General features: G+C 45.3%; 1 protein-coding gene across 4 annotated transcripts in view; it reads left to right on the top strand.

Moving 5' to 3' along the window:
* The window catches only part of arhgap29a (Rho GTPase activating protein 29a), a gene marked incomplete at its 5' end in the record, with an annotated part of 47,605 nt that overhangs the window by 11,932 nt on the left and 13,075 nt on the right, over positions 1 to 22,598 (top strand). For 3 of the 4 annotated variants that reach the window (XM_080020348.1, XM_080020349.1, XM_080020351.1), the window contains 13 exons: positions 5,488 to 5,631; positions 9,582 to 9,678; positions 9,893 to 9,965; positions 11,076 to 11,136; positions 11,966 to 12,121; positions 13,808 to 13,872; positions 13,981 to 14,091; positions 14,205 to 14,285; positions 15,417 to 15,620; positions 16,383 to 16,520; positions 17,644 to 17,846; positions 19,787 to 19,956; positions 21,412 to 21,540. In XM_080020348.1, coding sequence (XP_079876474.1) covers positions 5,488 to 5,631; positions 9,582 to 9,678; positions 9,893 to 9,965; positions 11,076 to 11,136; positions 11,966 to 12,121; positions 13,808 to 13,872; positions 13,981 to 14,091; positions 14,205 to 14,285; positions 15,417 to 15,620; positions 16,383 to 16,520; positions 17,644 to 17,846; positions 19,787 to 19,956; positions 21,412 to 21,540 — 1,632 coding nt within the window. Of the gene's footprint in view, positions 1 to 5,487; positions 5,632 to 8,072; positions 8,325 to 9,581; positions 9,679 to 9,892; positions 9,966 to 11,075; positions 11,137 to 11,965; positions 12,122 to 13,807; positions 13,873 to 13,980; positions 14,092 to 14,204; positions 14,286 to 15,416; positions 15,621 to 16,382; positions 16,521 to 17,643; positions 17,847 to 19,786; positions 19,957 to 21,411; positions 21,541 to 22,598 lie in introns of those variants that run through there. The other variant, XM_080020350.1, reaches the window with a different exon arrangement.

The following is a 22,598-nucleotide window of genomic DNA, read 5'->3' on the forward strand; positions in this document are numbered from 1 at the left end:
TTTTTTATTCAATATTCAAAATAAAAGAAGTCCCGTCAGTTTAGTCAAATATCGTCAGTTTAGTCAAATATTAGGAATAATACAACTTTAAATCAAATTATTTCTAAGTAACAAGTGCAGCCGCTTTAATTAACATTTCACCAAAATAAGATTTTGATCAAATCAAAAACAAAATAAGTATGGCAAGTAGGTCTAAAAAAAACCCAATAAATGTTGTGGTGTCCGTCTTCGTCGTCACTACCCGTCGACATATTTTACACAATGAATATTTACCGTCTGCTTTGGGTCAGAACTTAAATATCCCCAAAAACACGGCAAACTATGGATGAATGTGTCCAGACGACACATCATCTTTCTGCTTCTCCTCAGAGTTCTTTACGCTGCGGCTCTGTCTGCACTCTGTCTGTGTTTACAAGCGCAACCTGTCCACGAGGCAGGGGGGCGGGGCTTAGTTCTGTATCCACAAATGTGATTGGTCAGAGGTGACAGGTGAGCTTTAGATCGCCCAAGCTGATTGGCTTTCCCTTGCAACTTGCCGAGCGCGGAAATGAACAGATCTGCGGATTTTTTTTATCCAAATGATCCTCCCAGCACTCATTCAAATTGTGCTTGGAGGGAATTATTTTCACCGGACATTATAACCGGAGGGATTTAAATATGTCGGACTTCAACAGATTTTCCCGGTCAAAAACCTGCAATTCCCGAATAATGGAAACGCTGGTCTTTAGTGAGTTGAAAGCCACCAGCTTGATGCCCTCTAGACTGGGAGGGGTGGGCAAATGTTTCGGTGTCGAGGTGTCATCTCAGTGTCGAATGATCTCACAATGTTTTCATTATGGAAACCAATCTGCCCCTCTCTCCCTGCGACTCCCATCCCCGCTCCCCTAACAAGAGCCTGGAATGTCGCGTTTCCATGACGGTGATGAATTAAAAACCCAGCAAGGTGGACGCCGGCAGCCCTGAGCTCCCGATCCATGGGCTCATCCTCGCTGGGACCCGAGTCTGGTCCCCCTTCCAGTCTCTGTCTCCGCAGTACTTCTTATACATCTCACCCTCCCTCTCTCTCTCTCGTTGCACCCCGGTGGTGCGAGGGGAAATTCAGGACAGAACATCAATGGACCATTCTGTGACAAATACCTTGCAACCCTCTTGCCATTTTTTTTCCCAGACCCACCACTGGTGCTCCATCTATCTTCTCACCGTACACCCCGCCCCCCCCCCCCCCACTCTGTCTCTCTCTCTCACACACACACACACACACACACACTTCCTTACAGCGCTGCTCTTCTTCTGTTAAATATGTGAAAAGCTGGCATTGTGATTTATTGTTCCATAAACCCCTCATGTGGCAGGCCCATAAGGTGACCGCCTCTACTATTTGCCACTGGCCCCAGGGACAATAGCTGTGTTTCCGCACTCAAACAAGGACCCACTAAAAATCTTTGGTCTTCCCAGGAAAAGAAAAAACAGACAGCTCCACCCCCCCCCCCCCCCTCCCCGTTTTTCTGACCAACTTTTGAATTGGGAAACATTGAAAGGCACTCTTTGAAATCGAATCTATTAAAAGTGAGGTGATTTGTTGAGGCAAAATTCTCCGGTATGGCGTGCGTTTAGATGGCCCTCCGTGACGGGAACAAGCACCATTTCCATTGTGTCCCACTCAAATTGTCAGTTAGGGGGTTAAATCGTCCTTCTCTGTACACTGCCCCATGTCCTGCTGGGCTGGTGGAGGCCATCGTAGTGTCTTGCTAATTAGACCACGTTAGCAATTTGCTCAATAGGCCACACAACAGCCATTGTAGACTGAAGCCAATAGTCCTTTATGAGGGAGAGCCTCCTCCTCTCTCACGCACGGGCATTCTGGATTTAGACTTGTCCTTAATAACCCCCCCGCCATCACATCCCACCTCCCACCCCAAAGGATGATGCCTCCGAGTCTCAGGATTCAGTTACCCTTGGAGAAAGAGCTGTGTATGTACAGCAATTTAGGCCATTGTAGGTTTTGTTGTGCGAAGGGTAATGTTCATAAATGGGAACTAAGCTGAACCGGGCCAATTAAGGGCTTAGGTATGAAGGCTTCTTCCTGAACTTTGACTCATTGTCGGCTGAGGTCCCGTATACGGCCGTAAAAGGACGGGGGGTCCTCCAGTGGCCCTGCAGACTCGCTACATAGCTGAGTTGAGGAAAAGATCTACGTATATCACTACATAAGACACAAACATACAGTATACCGACATAAGAAATGCCCAAAACCATTGGGTACGTAAAGTTTGACTATCGTCTGGACCCAAGGACGTGCAGTGTTGAATTTGGTGCAATTTCCACACGACACGTGACATATTAATAAACTAAAAGGCGACACATGTAATAATCATAAAGTTTGAATAAACAAGCAAACAACAAGTTTATCCCAAAGCACGACTTGGGTGTGTTTTTATCCCCGCGAGGTAGCGCATTTTCCTGCTGTTTTTCACCGTGAGTCGCTGCGACTTTCATGAACGGGCGTGTTTTGAACGGCCACTGCACAAGTTCATCCGAAGGCAAGAAAAGATACAATAACTAACGGATAAATAGGCTAAATAACTTTAATAAATTACCCCCTTCCTAAAATTTGCACTAATATAGCAGCGGACGTTTCTCCTTTTAAACTTTAATTAGCGCCATTATAATTAATGGTACTGCGTCTGGTATGCCATAAGGAGGGATGAAATAGAGTACCTTATTGGGCATTTGTCCCAAAGTTTAGTGTAAATCTGACGGGGAAGGAGGTCTCAAAACACAGCTGGGAATGTTCTGTCAGGGCCACACCCGTAGGAATTATCTCATAGCCATAATTTATTATTTCTGTGACAAAAGAATTCAGATTTGCCAGTAGCCTGACACTTTCTTATAACCAGACATCTCCATGTAAAGCATCTGAGGATGCTGTGCAGTAAAACTTGATTCACATCCGCCCTCGCCTCCACCCCCCCCGGCACCCCCAGCCTGGAAGCAAAAAGGCAGAAATAATAGAACAAGAGGCTTCGCTCGTTGGAAGCCACCGCGTTCTCCGCCTCGGATGGAACGCCGCCTGACATGTGATGAAGATAGATGAAGACGGTTGCTATAGAATAGACCCTGGGCCCGCTCCGTCCTGTGGTGAGGCGCTTGGCAGGCGAGGCCGTGTGCAGCGGGGGCATGTTGGCGTGTTGTGGTCCATGTCCTTCCCTTCATCGCTGGAGTTGTCTGGACTGTGGTGGTGTGTGCTTGGGTTGTGTTACAAGTATAATTGGTGTATCTCTACATGTGGTTCCAATTACTTAGTTGTTATTTACCTGAGGTGACCTTGTGACTTCACGGTGGTATGTTATACAGTATACACCCTCCAGTTATGCCTCCTCCCCGAATTCTGCTCCCTCTTGGCTTCATGTTTACAGTCCGTGGACATTTGCTTACCCAGCATGCTGATTGGCTTCTTTGGAAGCCGTCATTGAATCCATTGTGTTCATGGTGTTTGTTGACTTGTTGGTAGTGAAATGGGATGGGGAGGAGGGTGTCGCAGACCACTGTCCTACCTGCATACCAAAGTCCTATTGTAAGATCCCTTTTCTTTGAATCTCACCAAGACCCGTCGGTTTCGAGGGACCTCAGTACATATTAAATGTTTATAAAGCAACACTAACACTCAGTCACATGTTTGGAAGTCGTGGTGGTGTTGTGACCGGCGGTTATTCAGCGTAGACTGTTTACCTGCCGGTCCACTGGCTGGATTTCCTGGCTGCGCGGCCGCTGGCATTGTCCCGGCGGCCGCACCGTCCCGGCATCGTTAGTCCCACTGCCGGCCCTTTTTGTCCCGGTGTAAAAAAGAGAACCAACAAATAAAAGGCAAAAAGGGAGACGGCTAAATTCTCCATGATCCCCATTTCCATACAAGGTGTAATCCCGGTTTGGCCGTCAGCACAAATATGGCTTTCACCGCCTCTTTTCAACTGTGTGTGTGTGTGTGTGTGTGTGTGTGTGTGTGTGTGTGTGTGTGTGTGTGTGTGTGTGTGTGTGTGTGTGTGTGTGTGTGTGTGTGTGTGTGTGTGTGTGTGTGTGTGTGTGTGCCTTTATTTGTTGTGTGTGTTTAAAAGCAGTGATTATTGCTCTTGAGTTTGTGTGTGTGTGTTGTTTGTGAGGGTCTTTGTTAACACACCGGTGTTGCCCCTTTTACCTCTCGTACCGATGGGGCCACGGTGCATAGTTTAAAAGCTCTTGACACACTACATTTGTCAATACATTCAAATTCAATAGTCTTAAATTTTAATTTACAAGGTAATTTCACCGCAAACGTTTTGTTTGATTTTGTTTAACTGTATATAACTTTGTCAAAATGAGTCGAGTTCTTGCGCTTCAGAGTCAGCAGTTCTGATGTTAAAAAAACCTAAGCCTACCGCTGAACCCAGCCTGACCTGTTCTAGCTTAACCCGACTCACTTTATACTTACCAAGGAATCCAAGAAAATCCTTGCACTTACCTTCTGTTTAGATTTATTCCAGTACCTGATCGCTCGCCCTGCATTCTGTTACAGTTCATGACAAGTCATAGAATCACGTAGTTCATGAAATATCTCTTACCCTGCCCTGCAGCCTATATATAATACTTATAATACACCTCCACCTACCTGCAATGCTTCTTGAATGAGAGGGAAAGTTATTTGATTTCATGAAATCATCTTTGAGCAAGGTCTTACAAAGTATTGCATTTAAAACAGAATGTAGTTTTCTTACTCGTTTGTGATTTCCAATTTAATTTCTCATCGTCATCGTGGCTTGACTTCTTAGGTTTGCCAATACTATGTTATCACTAATCTCTAATGACTTGAAAGCAAAGTACATTTTGCCCCAGTATCCAAAAACTCCGTGTGACCATTGACCCGGTGTCCGCTCCATTTATCACATCGGGGCGCGCATACCTGAGACGCTGAGTTTCCTTTGGATAGCTGACTAGCTAACCACTAATCGCTGAAAGATCTCTGCGGTTCATGTTTGGTTATGCATTAGGTTGCCAGGTCAGCCCCATTTAAGCGCCGTGAGTAACTTCGCCCCCGAAGGCTGTGAAATCCCAGCGGCGTCCCCCGCGCTTTGTCCTCGGCCAGTCAGGGCGCAGCGCAGACCGCTGGGTGGCAGGGACCGTTGTGAAGTAGCGGTCTATCCCGGCGCCATGGAAACAAATGAATCCTCCCCCCTTCAATCTGACATGTAAAGCCCCCCCCCCTCTCTCTGGTCATGTTGCTCCAATTTGATGCGCCATTGGTAAACAAACAGGCACTTCCATATTGCAGAGAAACCTGATAAAGAGAGTGCAAAGAGGAGAGAGCGAGAGAGAGAGCGAGAGAGAGCGCGAGAGAGAGCGCGAGAGAGAGCGCGAGAGAGAGAGAGAGAGAGAGAGAGAGAGAGATGGGGAAGGGCGTTCCGCAGTTCATATTTTTTTTTCCATTGATTGATCGATCGGTTGATTTTCCTCCAGAGCACCAGGACTGCCTCCATCAGGCGGTCCACGAGCGCCTGGGGGAGCTGCTGCGCGTCCTCAAGGCCGTCATCGCCAAACACCAGAGCCTCAACTCCGTCGACATCCTCAGCGCGGCCGGAACCGTCATCGCCAGGGTCAAAGGTGAGCCATCACCCTCTCAGATCTTCTCTTGGGTTCTCCTCTCCCACCGCCCTTTCCACGCAATCTAGCCGTAAAACAACGTGCGGTTTGGGTGACTTTCAGAGAGCTTGTTGGAGGGGGCTGGTCTCACGGCCTCAAAGCATTTGGAGTCGTCCGGAGAAGTTGTCTCAGATCTCCAGTGGATCCGGGCTCAGTCTGTGGTGTCACAGTGCGGAGGCCGTGCAAATATTCGTTTTGAACATCTCATTTGATTCTTACGCTCGGAGGGGGCCGAACAGGGTGTACTTGCGAGAACTCTTTTGCGCTTGGTGCGCCCGTCCAGTGGGGGAACTACTGTATATTTAGGAATCACATTTTCTCTCTCTCTCGCTCTCTCTCTCTCTCTCTCTCTCTCTCTCTCTCTCTCTCTCTCTCACTCTCTCTCACTCTGTCAGATTATGATCAGGCACGCAGGTAGATTCTTAGCTTGCAGGCCGCACACAGGCATCCTCCCCCAGTATACTTTGTCTCAATTTGCATCGCAAAAGGACCGCGCTGCTTTGGCTGTATAGTATCTGCGAGGCGCCAGCTCCAAGTTAATAAAGCAGCCTGACATGCTATACTAAGCTCAGGCTTGGTGTGTGTGTGTGTGTGTGTGTGTGTGTGTGTGTGTGTGTGTGTGTGTGTGTGTGTGTGTGTGTGTGTGTGTGTGTGTGTGTGTGTGTGTGTGTGACACGTTCACTCTGATTTCATGCAAAAACCTCTCACCTGCCTGCAGACTCTCTCTGCGGAGCATGCAACAGCTTGACAGTTTTTCTGTATGGCTGTCTAGCCACCCTCACCCGCTGAATAAACATCGCTCGTAGCTCTGTCCAAAAGCGTTATATTTGAGCATTGACCACTTTAAGAGTCACTCCTTCCATGAGAAGTAACAAACAGCCCACCGTCTTCTCCCGGAATGTCCCTGGATTGCAGCCAAGTGTGGCTCTAGTCCCTCCGCTAGGTGGCCTGGATCGCTCACTGGCTGACCACAGCTTGATGACAAGGCTTGTTGGTGCCTTTCTCCAACGCTACAAGACGGGCAATAGACCTTTTTTTTTTTTTTTTTTGAGAGAGAGAGAAATGTGGACCTGGAGGTGGAGAGAATGCTGCCTGGTTTAGGCTGGAAGTCGAAAAAAAAAAAGCCTGTTTGTCACTTTCTTGCGTGTGCGTGTGTGTGTGTGTGTGGGGACCTCACAGTGAAGTCCTCTTGTCTATAGAATGCGAGGTTGGATGAGAGCAAATCTGCGAAATCTTGCCGTCAAAATCGCACCGATTCAGCAGCCAGAGCTACCACCCCACAGGTAATTCACAGCTCGCTGAAGCGGCAGGTGGAGGCCGCCGGTCGCTCGCACTGGAGCCGAACCTGGAGGCGTCCGACCTTAGAGCAGCAAAATGTCGAGCGTTGAGGTGTTTTCTTCCGGCCCCCGCTCGTCAGCTTGTAGCTTCAGACTTGTCGATGGGCTCGTGTCGTTAAGGGAGTTGGTTTCGTGCTCCGACTTGACGTCCATCACCGCCTCGTCGGTTACAGTGAACAGCAGAGGCAAGGCTGGGGAGTCCTAAGTTTTAGGCTGTTTGTCAGTGCAGGTAATATTACAGCGAGATCTTCGTGCCGATTGTCAACAGTGCAGATAAATGGCAGCAAAACAAGGGAAAAGTGAAAAGTTAAAAAGAAAATTGAAGATTTTTTTTTTTTTTTTTTGTAAGAAATATTTACTGAAATGAGGGGAAACAAATTGCACAAAGATGAGGAAAGCAAGCAAAGGATTTCTTTTTTTTTTTTTTTTTTTTGAGTCAAGTGAGGAAGTCCTTGAACCTGAACCCCTTTTTAGACCCTCCTGCATGAAAAGGTGGTATGAACAGACCATAGTAAGCTTTCTTTTGAGGCCGACATCAGTTTATTCATAAAACTGTCAAACCCCCCCATTGCCCCACCCCTCATTTATGTCTTGTCAGCCCCCCCAAACCCACCCCAGATTTTTATTTTTATTTTTTTTAACGTAGGGCTTCACAGCAGCCTACCTACCGCACCTACCCACCCCCCCATTCACCCCTTACCACCACCAACTCTCTCGGCGAAAAACAATGCCATTTTTTAACGGTGATGTAACCCGCTGGTCAGGGCCCTAAGCGAACACTGGCATTGTATTCCAGCGAGCCTCAGGATGTCCTGTTTTGGGGGAGGGGGTGTGTGGTCGGGGGGTTATAGTGAGTGTGTTGGGGTTTGGGTGGGGGGTGGGGGCGGCAAGACGAAGAGCCAAATTAGTCTGAGGTTCTAAGCGGCGGCGGTCGGTCGAGGTTTCCCCTTCAAGATCTCAAGAGGGCCCGTTTTGTCACCGTACTCCCTATTTAAAATAGTTATTTTTTATTTATTTATTATTATTTTTTTTACATTTAAATTTTTTACTTAGTCTGGAGGCAGATGATCTGCTGCGGCGACCCCTAACGGGAGCAGCCGAATGAAAGAGGAGACTTAGTCTCAAATTGGACCAGTTTGACTTATCCGGCCACCTTTTCTCCTGGAAAGTCAAGACTAGTCTTTTCGGCCCTCCCTCACACACACACACACACACACACTGGATTTTGTCGTTCAAGATTTCGGCAGCTTTGTGGATCTCTTTAATAGGACTGGATGGTAATTTTCAAGCCCACGGAATAAGGAATCTTAGTTTGAGGTAAGTGGTAGGTCTCGTGTGTGTGTGTGTGTGTGTGTGTGTGTGTGTGTGTGTGTGTGTGTGCGCGCACTTATGAATCTGTCATTAACAGTAGTTCAGCGGTCCCCTTATGGACAATTCCATGGTCGCCCCAATATTTTTTAAACTCTTTATTACATTATTATTCAGTAATAATAATAATAGTAATAATAATAATAATAAAAATAATAAAGCCATTCACTCGCACAACAGTTTAGAAGAAAAAAAAAACCAGACAGGTCGGTGAATAATCTTCTCAATTGAAGGGAAGTTTTGACCTCACTAATAAGCATGACTGGATTTTGGGATTTTCATTTTTTTTTTTACTACTCGTTTTTTTTTTCTCGTGAAGTCGGCCATTGTTTTCCGAGAGAAAAGGGGGGGGGGGGTTTGACGGAAAGCGCAGGAGGAATCGCCGACGTCACCCCTGGTCATTTCTTGGTGCTCGCTGTCGTCTTTCCTGACCCCGCCAAGCCAGTTTATTTTCTCCCTCCGCCGTAGTCGGGTACAGGAAGTTTATTGTGCAGACTGATTGCAAAAGCCCTTATTCAAAGCGCTTGTTTTTCCCCTGTTCTCTCCTTCGCTCATCGCCCTGTTTAGACTCGCAGCAGGAAACCGATACCGCTTTCAGATTGCAGACAAATATGTCGATCCTCAGCCAGGATTCATCTCCCCCCTCCAGGGGTTTCTGGGGCCAGGTAGCACCGTGCACGGGCGGTTAATGTTCCCAGTACATCCATTGGGGAAGGGCCACCGTGGAGTATTTGGGTCGTTTGATTCGATATGTTCTGATCTTAAATGTCCTCAAGTTGTGAGGAAAGGATATCCGCTCCCGAAAAAGTCAAAAATCATCCTTGGCTCTGATTTTTGCACCAGGCTGAAGGGTCAAACCTGTTGAAATGGGTCATTATGTTAGTTAGAAATAAACGGTATAATTTTTGTCCGTCTAGATGGCAACTCTATAGACTCTAACGTCACCCGGCGGCGCCGCGCTTTACATACATACACATTTTTTTTTCCCTCTCCGACCATGATGAGTCATAATTGGGAATGTTTGCCGTTGATGCCAACATTCACGTCGGTACAGGAGGTTTTTTCGGCCGCTGACAGGGGGGTGGGCGGGAGGCAGTATGTCACAGTTTCGGGGTTAGAGATTTTCCCACCCAACCCACTGACTGACTGACTGTCTCTCTCTCTCTCTCCCTCTCCCTCCCTCCCTCCCTCATCACTCTCTGACAGGTGTGAACTTTAAGGAGGTGAACGACGAGAACAAACAGAAGCTCTTGGGCGAGATCTACACCGCCATCGACACATTGGCGTTCACCTTTGGCAATGTGTGAGTACTGGCGGTCGCACTGTGCCAGCGATGCCGTGCCAAGCCGCATTCACTCCCTCACTCCATTGCCCCAGTGGTCAAATGTTATAAAACAACAAATTCGACACAACATGACGATGTCTCTCTCTCTCTCTCTCTCTCTCTCTCTCTCTCTCTCTCTCTCTCTCTCTCTCTCTCTCTCTCTCTCTCTCTCTCTCTCTCTCTCTGTTCTCAGAGTGTCTGACTTCCTTATGGGAGATGTAGAGAACGGATCAGCGTTGGGGCTGCCCCTGACTAAGCGAAGCAGGGTGAGATGACGGACAGAGTTCATGTGTCACCGCTTTGATCAAAGTCTCTATGAACCGCTGTCGTCACTGGCTAATTGCTGGATGCGGGGCCCGTTGCAGCAGAAGGCAATGTGTTGTGGAGCCCCAGCCCCACCCACATAAAAAAAAAAAGAAAAATTGTGTCCACCAGCCGAAGCATTATTTAGTATAGATTGTATTTTCAATACCAGCGTTTGTCGAAGTGTGGTTGGCGGCCCCTCACGTGGGTGGATATTAGTTGGGTCCAGCAAAACAAACTGCAGAATTTCTTCCTTTAGTCTATTTAAAAGCGGATTTCAAAGCTTTGTCAAACATTCCTTGTCTCAGTGTTTCCCAAGTTGAGCTCCTTCTGATGAACACAGAGCCGGTAATCCTGGCTAGAACCGATGAATTAGCGCAGCCAAGTCTGCACAAGAGCGTATTTCCATATTTGGATATAAGCGCAATCATGTGTGATAAAAATTAAATAAAAAATAGAAAATCACGGCACACCAAGCGAACGCTGATGTCGCTCCAGTGAGCCGTGGCCCAGCAGTTGAAAACTTTGCCTTGAGAAAAATAGATTCATAAATATTAATTTCCGCACAAGTTTGCTCTGCTCACAGTTCACGCATAATGGCCGTTGTTGATTGGGTCTCGACAGTTTGACATTTTTAAACAGCGTGTCTCCTGGAAAGTTTGTAAAAGCACTGCTTTAGAATGCACGTCCTTTCTTATAATATTGGGGAATGACATTTTCTTAAATAGGGGGCCCCCTGCATGAGGTTCACTGCCCCTAATCAGACAGAGGGAGGTGAGAGGTGACGCCCAAGCGACAGCGCAGGGTCGGGTCAACGGGTCAAGCAACAGCTTCTCCTCGTTGAGAAGTCGACGTTTATTCCCCGAAATGACCTCGTCCGCGGTCAGTGGACAGGCTTTCGTATCGTTGCTCTTCTCCATAGGTTTCCTAACCGAGTATAACAGGGCTTGAGAGAGTCTAGTTAACCTTGTGTAAAGTGCCACCGATTTACGAATTTCGGGAGCCCCCATTTCTCTCTCTCTCTCCCTCTCTGTCCGGAGGGCTAACTTGTTCTGCCCGATCTTTGTTCCCAGTCTTTCGAGAACCTTCCCGTGGAATCTGGAGGATCCGGTCCGGAGAAAGATGACCCGCCAGGTGAGGCCCAAGTACCTAGAGCACCACGACTAGCAGCGAAAGTCATTAAATAGTCTTACATTTGAATTTGTGAGGCTGTATGAGGCTTCATTTCTGATGCTCCGGCATCAGAGTCGACATTTCTGTTATAAAAGCCCAAGCATACGGCTGAACCTAATACCTGGATTCAAAGTGTACTTACCTGCCACACCTCGAGATGAACCCGACTTCACCTTCAGAGATTCAAAGATTCTAAAGATTTGTCACATACATATTGCACGGTGTACAGCAAGTAGTGAAATTATTTTTTTGGCAGACTCCAAGGGACTTTGCTGGGCAGAGTATTACAAATAGAAAAGGAAAAAAAAAAAAAATAGGATTAAGATGAGAATCTTATATTACCTTAGAGAGACCCGCAGAGAGAAATCCAAGAAAGCCCAACATTCTGCGGAAAAAAAGTACTGGTTAGATTTATTCCGGTGCCAGATCTCTTACCCTGCTTAGAAATCTAACGAAAACATAGCCACCCCTATTGCAACCCAATACTCCCCTCTGCCGTGTACAGAATATATCGTGCTTCACTTTAATACGCAGCTGTGGTGCTTTAGTGAATAAGACGGAGGTGATTTGTCCAAAAACCATGGAGCAGAGTTTGCAGGGGCTCTTCACGCCGTCGGCACACACGCACGAGCTGCGGAGCACCGCGGCAGATCAGCTGCGTATTACAAGGTCGGAGAGGGCCCTCCCCACTCCATCCCAAACGTCCACACGCGCTCAGGTCCCTGCTTGACGGCTGCTCCCCCCCCCCCCCACTCCCCCTCCCGCGGGGCGGTTTCCCTGGCGCTCACAGGTCCCCCGCCGCCGCCGCCGGGACGCCGGGCCGAGGAGGTGGACGGAGCGCTGCAGCGGAGCGACAGCGGCGTGGAGTCTGCGCTGCTCTACGCCAAGGCCTGGTCCAAGTACACCAAGGAGCTGCTGGCCTGGGTGGAGAAGCGCCTCAGCATGGGTGAGCCCATACAGATATAGATGGATGTAGATATATATGCAATGATACAGGCGTGAATAACAAAGGGTGAGTAGGCATACATGATTACTAAGTTATCACTGTTTTTACAGTGTTATTGCAGTGTTTGTACTTGTTTTAGTTTAGGTTCCGGATTGAATCCTTCATGAATTTGACTGCACTTCATTGCGTTCATGGAACGCATTCATTCACACCGGCGCTTTATGGCAATTTTCCAGTAAATAATTCTGAGAATTTGAATTCGGAGCGACAACCCGACGGCGCCGCACGCTTCCACCCACTTAGGCCGCCGAGCGCTCCTGTCCTGCCCGCTTTGCCGCGCTCCCTCCACCCCCCCTGCATCCGTCTTTTGGGGTCTGTTCTTCTTTCCAACGGGGGATTCGAGTTCTGCTTCACCCGTTCGCAGAGAGTGATGTGCGGTAGAGCCCAGACGCCAAACTCAAACGATGCAAATAGATAATCATTATTTCTCAGTAAATCTATGGTCCGTTAGAACTCAGTTTCATGACAGTTAGGGTCATGACGAATATTTATTCATCAAAAGGGCGCTTGTCAGAGTCTGTGTGTGCGCGATGCAACCGGGGAACTGGGAACGCCGGTTGATGAGCGGTTGAAGTCTGCCGCGCAGACACCCGGCAAGTGCGGGCTTGCCGGGTGTCACAAGGTTCCTCCGCCGGGCCGTACCCGACACTCTAACACTTGCTGTCTTTGTCTCCATTTCGTGGCCCGGGGGGCATTCCCTGAATCACACCTGGAGATACTGCAGCCACTGCCAAGAAGCACTTACTTCCAACTTCTAAGTAGGCCTGAGCGAAATCAGCGTTGTGCGATAACATTGTTCAATATTGCGATGACAATATGACTTGCAATTAACGAATATTGAAGTGTGCATGTTTGCTATACAGTTCCTGTCTTTCGGCTTTAAGATTCAAGGTTTATTCGTCACATACATATACATAGGTTCATGCATATATGCAGCGAAATGTCTTTGCAATTCTTAAAACGAAATGCAGTTAGTGAACAGAATATCAATAAAATTAATATAAAATAAAACTCAAAAAGGTAATACATAGTGGGTTTACAAAATAGAAGTAAAGGGAATAGAGTTATGTATATGGGGTAGGCTGTTTGTATATAAAGATGTGTGCAGTAAAGTGGTAATAATAATAATAATAATAATAGATACACTGCTAACATTGAATAGCCTATGCCCACTGAATAAAGAAATCAAATAAATGATTTACAATCTGCCTTTATTGAACAAGTTGCGCAAGAATACCCTACCAATTAAGCAAAACATTTAATTAAATAAGACATTATAACGACAAGAAATAAAAGTTTAGTTTCCCCTGAAATACTTTCGACCAAACTCAGCAAAGACATCTCTTAAAATACAAAAATATCTGGGTGAAAACAACTCTTGTGTTGGTTTCCGACGACTCCACCGCCCCTCGAAATGCTCACGTTGCATATATTACATTCCCCTGTGGTTTGGCAAAGGATGCTTTGAACACTGACGGTTCGACTGTTGCCGGGTTCTGACGATATGGTTCTGACAGACTTGGAAAATTAATCTTCTGGTCTAAAATAACATTTGTGTAGCCGGTCTAAATACAATGCATTGAAATTTGACATTAATTTGTGTGATTTCTACCCTATTTTTCGCAGATATCGAGTGCGCAAAGAGTTACGCCAAAATGGCCGAATCTGCGAAGACCCTTGCGAGTCAACAGGTAACGGTTATTTTACTGAAAACCAGTTTTGTATTTTTGTGGACCTTCAGTCGTGTTTTTCTCATTAAAACAAAATCAAAAATGTTTTTTTTTTGTTTTTTTCCCAAGGAGTTCATGCCATTCCGCGAGATCTACACGTCCGCCTTCAAAAATGACGTTGAATACAGCCAGCTCCTGCTCCAGACGGCGGCCGCCCTCCAAACCAACAAATTTATGCAGGTGCGTTATTTAAACGTCTGGGAATTTAAATTGGGGTTTATTCCGTGCAGTGCCTTGGATAGACATAATACTTTTTTTTTTTTTTGTGTGCGCATGTGTTTTTCTCATTGTAGCCTCTCCTGGCCAGAAAGAATGAGCTGGACAAACTCCGCAAAGAGGTCAAGGAGCAGTGGCAGAGAGAGCAAAAGAAAATGGTAGGTCAACCGCCGAGCAAGGTCCGATTTCTTTTTTCTGATTCGATTTTTCAAAAATCCCACAGAAGCTTTTTGAAGCATTTGCACACTTTGACAGCTTTTGATGACATTGAGAAAACCAGAGGGGGAAAAAAGATTCATCAATTCATCTCAACTGTGTTTTGGACGTTTGCTTGGGTCTCTGTGCGGGCACCGGGGGGTAAATTACAGGGGGGACAGGGGGGTGGCCGGACGCCCCCTTCCTGGAAAAAAAGAGTCGTCCCCCTCAATATATAATTGTAAACATAACCATATCATTTTTAATAGTCAGTGCTCTGCGCCCCGATAGCTCTCTCCCTGAAGGTACCGACTGCGCCTACAGCGCGGCAAAACTGTGTTTTTAATTCAGAAGTAGGTTATTTTATTTTACTCCGTTTCCTTATGTACGGAATAAGCACTGTGGGTGATGGGGGCACGTTCTCCGTCACTCTCTTACAGCACCCCCTCCCCACTTCTCAAACCAAAGTTATGCCCCTGTGCAGACGTGAGCTCTTTTTTTTTTATTTTTATTTGGTTGACTATGTGTTAGATAGATATGGATATTGCATTCATTCCCGGAGGGCAAGTGCGGTGTCACAGCAGCTCGCACACAAAACAACAGGCAATAATAATAAAGCAATAAAAAAAAATGGCAATTTGCAATGAACTTAATGATGAACAATACAGCAAGAAAAATAAACCTAATAAACAAACGACAGCAGACAGAAATTGGCAACGAACATAAACCTTAAAAAGAAAATAGGAGATATACAGTTTTGCCAATTTACAATAAATCAAAACATGTACAAGAAGAATATGGCTAAAATGAACAATAAAAATGAGAAAATATAGAATAAAAATCTGGAATTGTTAAAATGTTTATACGTGCCCCACAACCCTGAACAGGGATTCAGAATTATTATATTTACAAGCTAATGTATGTATTATTATTATTATCTACCATCTGAAGCATTGAGGGGTTTCTAGTGGCTCAAGGACACAGCCGGGGATCGAACCGGCAACCTTCCCATTTCTAGCCTGCCCGCTCTAGCGCCTGAGCCCCTGCCCCCGAGTTCATTTACTTATTTGTTTGTGGCCCCGTGTCCCCCCCAGCACGAGGCGGACAGCGCCCTGAGGAAGGCTCGGCTGCTGCAGGCCCAGCGGCAGGAGGAGTACGACAAGGCCAGGCTGTCCACCAGCCGGGCGGAGGAGGAGCAGCTGCAGCAGCAGCACCAGCAGCAGCTGGCGGGCGGAGGAGGAACCGTGGGCGCCAAGCTGGAGAAGAGGCGCAGGCTGGAGGAGGAGGCCCTGCAGAAGGTAAGACGGAACCCCACCCTCCCAAACCACCAGCCATCATCACCGTCACCCAGTGCCCGGGGACCAATCTTTGTGTCTAATTTTCTTCATATTCTAACGAAATTGACATGTCTTCATATACTGTTTATAGGCCAAGTTATTGACCAGGGGAAGGTATCTCACAATATCGCTCTTTTTTTCTTCTCAACTATGTCCCCTTAACTGTGGAACACCATTCCAAAAGATGTCAGAGTGGGCTTAGTGGAAATCTTTTCAAAGGGCTGCTAAATGTCAACTATTCCTAGCAGCATTTTATTATTATTTTTTTTTTACTTTTTATCATTCATAATTATGTATTTGAATCATCTTTTTATGCTTTTAAGTGTTATGTACTTTAAGTGTGCGTTCATGTATGAAAGGTGCTATATAGATCAAATGTATTATTATTATTATTATTATTAATAATAATAATAATAATAATAATAATAATAATAATAATAATAATAACTTTCAGTTTTACTTTTAATATTGACATTTACATTAGCATATGTAAAGTCGGATTGTGAAACACAGATTATGGATTCTTAAGCATCAGTCATGGTATGTATCAACATCATGTCAGATATTGATGTGCCGCAATTCTGTAACTGATTTAAAGACGCCAAAGAGGGGGGAATACGCCGCTAAATCACCGTGCTGCTTTCAGTCCCTATACTGCAATTCCGGTCTAGTCCGTTTGGTTTTGCCAACCTTTTAACGCTGCCATCTCTCTACGCGCGGCAGGCCGAGGAGGCCCGCGATCACTGCAGGGCGTGTCTGGTGGACGTCGGGGACAAGCGGGTGGACATGGCCAGCACCAAAAGCGAGATCCTCACTCAGCTCCGGGAGCTGGTCTTCCAGTGCGACCTCACCCTGAAGGCCGTAAGTCCCAGCACCCGTCGTCGAATCGGGCGCTCGCAGTGGATCTCGGGTCCCAATGAGTAAACGGCTTATTTGTAGTCCGAGAGGTAAACATTGTAACCTCCAGATTTTCACACCAGATAATACCCTTTGCGTTACAGGCCATCAATCACACGGTCAGTACCTACGTTTACTGTATGTGGCGCGCCGAAAAGGCTCCGTAATGTAAAGAAATTGACTTGATTTACATTTATATTTACAATATGTAAAATTACATATTGATTACAAGATGTAATTTTACTAATGACCAATGATTTAGTTTTTCCCACTATACTCCCAGTAATTGCAGGGATTAAATGACCCGCTGTGATTGGTTACATATTGTACATATGTATCATCATGATACAGAGAGTTATTGATTGATTATTGAGTATTGATTTTTTTTTTTATTGTATATGGCCAATTATTATATTATCATTTATTTTTCCGGTTTATTGCATATTGCCAATTAAATTTTGATTTTCTTCTATTCATTTTTTTATATTTCCTATTTATATATTTACCTATTTTTTTCCATCATACTTGACGAGTAATTGTGGGGATTAAGTGAGACTGTGATTGGTTACATATTATGACATAAATATTAACATAATGATACAGAAGTTTATTGTATAAAAAATACTTTTTTGTATTTTAACATTTCTTTAATTGTTTAATTTCTTGGTTTATTTTTATTGATTGTTGATAATTTTTGGGTTTATTTCATCCTTGCCAATTTTTTTCTTGTTTATTTTTAGATTCTTTTTGTTATTGTTTATTCTGAGGTATTGTATATTGCCTATTTTTATATTGTATATTTACTTTTTGGGTTTCTTGCATATTGGCAATTATTTTATTCTATCAATGTATTATTATTGCCTATTTATTTTATTTATTTATTTGTATTGCCCATTTCCCCGAATCTATAAATGTCGTCAGTATAACAACCCACTTCTGCATTACTTGGTGATTACTGGGTTGACACATAGAACTTCTGTACGATAACAAAAAGATTGCGTCTTTGTGTTGAAGAAGGACGGAAGCAAATATTTTTAATAGTTAATTTTTAATTTTAATACTTTTTTTCCCTTCCTTTGCTTCGTAGGTGACGGTCAACTGGTTCCAGCTGCAGCAGGCCCAGGTGGTGTCGCTGCCCGTCAACCACCAGAGCCTGTGCGAGAGCGCCAAGCTGTACGAGCCGGGCCGGCGCTACGTCGACTTTGTCAGGAGCCTCCCCGCCGCCGAGCGCCCTCCCCGCGCCGAGTCCCACTCCTTCTCCTGCGACTCGGGCGTCGCCCACAGCGCGGGGTGAGCCGTCCTTTCGGAGTCCCTTCGAGGGGGGGAAACTAAAGAAGGTTTTGAAGGACGTTGGAACGAAACGGGGAACAGTTTAGACCCCGAACCTTCTGAAAGGGAGACCCTTTAGGAGAGTCCTCGGCTGCTTTCCCTCGGAGACAGAGGACCTAAGGTTTGGTTTTCGGTTGGGTCGTTTTGGTCACTTTTCCGGTCGCGTCAGTCGCTGTATGTCGGGTTCTGGCTTTCCATCTTCTTCTGCAAACAATAAGAACTAAAGGCCAATTTATGCTTTCTATACTTATTTTCTGACGTTAATTCCGTTACCTACCCATGTCCGCACACCTTCCACATTTTGTGACCACGCCGACTGCACATGTCATTTGGCAGGTTTGTGAAAAAAATAAATAAAAACCGACGACCAACTTACGGGGATGAAAACAACCAAAAAAAAACGTTGCAAGAAAAGAAGTTGACGATCGTCACTTCAACACTATTATGTAATATTATGTCAGTATGTTATGATGTTTTTTTCATGGAACGCTGCATTCCGTGGAGCTCAGAAACTGGTCGTTTGGAGCCTGTTTTCCCCACTTCCGAGCAAAATGTATTCCACTGGCACTGTTCGGCAATACCCATTTTTTACCCATTTTGATTTCTAGTCTGTGTGGAGTCTGTACATACTACACCCAAATGTAGTATGAAGGGAACAGGCTGTTTCTGGTGTACAAACACTGCCTCCTGTGGAAAAACACTGAAGAACTAAGTTCCCAGTTCCTAAAATAGGTCCCTGCGGTGGACAAGCCCTATTACCCGTAGAACGTGGAGAGTTATTTTTATCTTATTATTATATTTAATAACTTTTATTTATTTATCTTTGGATCCGAGTGAAATTCAAGTTTGTTGTTCCGCTGGGAACACGTGAGCAAAGAGGGTCGCTGAGAAATCAGAGCTACTGTGTTGTGGCGACCAGGAGGGGGGGGGGGCGGGGGGGATGACTGAGTGGGAAAGCTTGTTTTGGAGAGCGCAAACACAATCGAGTGCTGCCGGGGTCGGGGTCTTCCTCAGGAAACGGCTGCGGTCATGGGAGAGAGGGGGAAACAAAACTGCTAGTCCTGGGGGGGTGGGGGGTTAGACTGCATTATCAACATATTCTGTGTCTAATATCATCAGAAAACAAAGTATGTGTGTGTGTGTGTGTGTGTGTGTGTGTGTGTGTGTGTGTGTGTGTGTGTGTGTGTGTGTGTGTGTGTGTGTGTGTGTGTGACACGTTCACTCTGATTTCATGCACAAACCTCTCACCTGCCTGCAGTTTTTCTTTGTGAAGAAATGTTGGTATTTATGGTTTAATACACACACACACACACACACACACACACTTGTCTATTTTAACAGCTGTTAGTTGGCATCTAGATTTGGCCCTTCACCCAGTTATTGTTGATGCGGCACAAAGGGGTGAAACACACTTTCTTTTTAAAGCCGTCTTTTGTTGACTTTGTTTGCGCGCGCACACACACACACACACGGGGGTTAGTTACCGTGAGCTTTGTTCATAATATTTTTCTTTTTAAGAATGGAGAATGGGAGGAGAGGAAATTAGACAACACAAACACACACCAAACACACACACGTAATGGTTAATTATAGGCCTCTGACCTACATACAGTATTTTGTAAGATGGGATTCTCTGTTTGGCTTCCATGTTGCAAAGCTATGACCGTTCAGTCACTTAATTGTATGTTTGTGTGGTGGATGTCATTTCAAAATTATTGGAGGTTGATAGGTCTTCACCGTGAACTTGTCTCTTCTAATGTTAAATCTCATTGCAAATAGTTCTTTCTTCTTTCATGATTGAACATTTTCCAAATTTTCCAAATCAATACGTTTTTCAAAATCTTTTTTTTTTTTTTCTTCTTAATTTCTTTAATTTTTCAATATTTCTTTCCCATCCGCAGGATGCTTTTTGGCAAGCGCCCGCTGAGTGGTAGCCACTCATCCCAAGGGAACCTGTCTCAGGTGTCCGTCACCTGCGACTTCCTGGGTGCAGACGAGGTGGACAGTCCCATCCACGGGCGGCCCGCCAAGATGGCGGAGAGACTCTCCAACAGCAGCACCGACATCCAAGGTGGGCCGATTGACGCAATAATTGGATGTGTCGTTTATGATTGTCTTATAAAAACATATTTGGTATATAAGTATAAATATAGAGCAGTGTTAGCTTTTGTGTTGCATGATCAAAATTGCAACGCTGTAACAATTAGTTGTAGTAATGACATCCAACCATAATAGCAGCTCTGCTGTTATGGATGTTTCCCTCTGAAAGTGACGACCATACATGGGGATGAGAGGTCCTGACGAGTCACTCGGTAAAAAGAGCCGTTCTTTACAGACTTCCGGTCAATGAAAATCAGACGGGGTCGTTTGGAGTGTTAAATGTTGTCTGAAAGTGAATATTATCTGTACATCACGACAATAGCTTCATGAAAAAACCCAACAAATTGTTACTGGTATGATATTGTTGAGAGTTTGATGCCCTGGTAGTCCTGGTAGCAGCTAAAGGGTTGTGGATTATGCGCTGCATGAGATTAAATAACGGGAACAATGGTTGACTTCCTATTGCTCATCATGATTATCAAATCTTTGAAAATTCGTTTTCGGGGGATTATTTTGTTAATTGCTGCATCTGCTGCAAGTGACTTGATAACATTTGGGGGAAGATGAAGGTGAATTGGGGCGTGGGTAATGGCTGATTTAAAAAACAATGCTTTAAGCTTGATTAGTGCCATTCCAACACTGTGTGTGTGTGTGTGTGTGTGTGTGTGTGTGTGTGTGTGTGTGTGTGTGTGTGTGTGTGTGTGTGTGTGTGTGTGTGTGTGTGTGTGTGTGTGTGTGTGTGTGTGTGTGTGTGCGTTAGAGGAAACTTGACAAGCTTTCACACATGCACTGCAAACCTGAAATGATCTGGACATTACCCAGAGGAGCTGTATGTGTGAGCGCAAATGTCCCAATCATTTGGTCCGGACATAAACTGGACTTTACCCAGCCAGCACCTTTGTACAAAGTCTGGGTAATTGAGCGGTACGTGTGAACAGAGCAGGTAATTGTCCGGAGCATTTACAGCGAGTGTGTGGGCGTGTCGCGTGTCGATGCTCTATCATGTGCCAGTTATTTACCTTCCTGCGGATCTTCGTGCACGGAGTATGGCTGCTTCGTACTCCTTTTTGCTTTCCTTTATATTCCTTTCCACCTGCCTCCTGCAGGCTCTGCCCAGGCTCCGCCCCTCGTATAAACCAAACAGAGTATTTCCAGGTAGTTTGAACGTGTCCGACACAGACAATCTCCGGTTGTGTGCTGCATGTGTGAAAGCGTAACTCAATGTCCGCCCCTGATTATCCGTATATTGTCCGGAGTGCATGTGTGAAAGCAGCTTTAGTGATGAGAGACCTTACACACTCATTCAAGCCCAATTTAGTGTAGGAGTTCATCGAGCCCAACAGATGAGTAAAAACGGGGCTTCATTCGGTCAAATCCTCTTTCTTTCATATAAATATTGCATCTTGGTCTGCGTTCTTTGCGGTAGCGCTTCGGATCCAGGGTCCATTTCGGCCCTGGGCCTCGGTCAGCCAGGGAGGGGGGATGTGCAGCGACTCAGAGAGCGCCGGGGGGAGCAGCGAGTCCCGGTCCATGGACTCCCCCACCGCCAGTCCAGGTAAGGGGCTCGCCTGAAACCTTACTTTTTGTTTTCATACCGAACTTGTAGGTTTCTAAGTTCATTCACAGATTGTTTTTATTTTCTATTTTTTATTTTATTTTTATTTTTTTTCAAATTTCATTCATAGGTCATGGACCTCATGTTTCTGTCTGTACAGCCATCAACTTCTCATTAACTGTGGTAACATGAGGCCAGCACTGCCGTAATAGACCGAAGTTGAGGTTAGGATGTTTTTCCTGAATCATTAGGGGTTGAAAACCACCAGCCACCTACACGGTCATTGTACTCATCCAGGTCATTGTAGTTTTTATGATCCCTACAGCACAATCAGCCTGATTCCGTTTCCTTTAACAAGAGGCAGAGAGAGAGCGCGAGGGAAGGCTGCGTGGCTTTATTTAGGCGTCAAGTAGAGTAGTTGACATTTACATGACAATCGCCGTAAAGACAAGCTCTGTACCGTGTTGGCCTTATCATTGCTCCTTATGTTGCTTTTTTTTTTCCTTACAGTTTAAGAGAAAAAGGCTTTATTCTTGTCCCAAGTAAATTAAAAAGTAAAACAGTAACAAGTTACTGCTTTATACAGATTATAACGCACATAACGTCAATTACGTCTTTGCAGCCAAACTACCACTACGAAGAGGTGACAATGAGATACAGAAACACATACACAACGGAATAAAGTCTTGAGAGATTTAAAACGCACCCCTCTCAATTTTAAGTGGAGAAAACTTTTAAACTTTTTTTTTTCCCCCCTTATGGATTTATTTTCCCCCCTCTGTCACCTGACAACTTTCATTATGTTTTGATTTACAAGTGATCATTATTGCCTCTTAAAGCGATGCGTAATCGCCGTCAGTCAATCACTGACAAAATGGCAAGCGTAACCTTTCAAATTACAAACCGTAATTTGTCGCCTCCAAAAGGAGAAAATAAAAAAATAAAGAAGTCGTTCTCACTTTCTTCAAAGATTCATTCTTTATGACTTTAAAAAGTTTTTCTACAAATGGAGATATATACGGTATATACATGTATGCGTTTACATTTATGCATGATGT

Source organism: Zeus faber (genome assembly GCF_960531495.2).
Source record: "Zeus faber genome assembly, chromosome: 19".
Classification (NCBI taxonomy): Eukaryota; Metazoa; Chordata; class Actinopteri; order Zeiformes; family Zeidae; genus Zeus; species Zeus faber.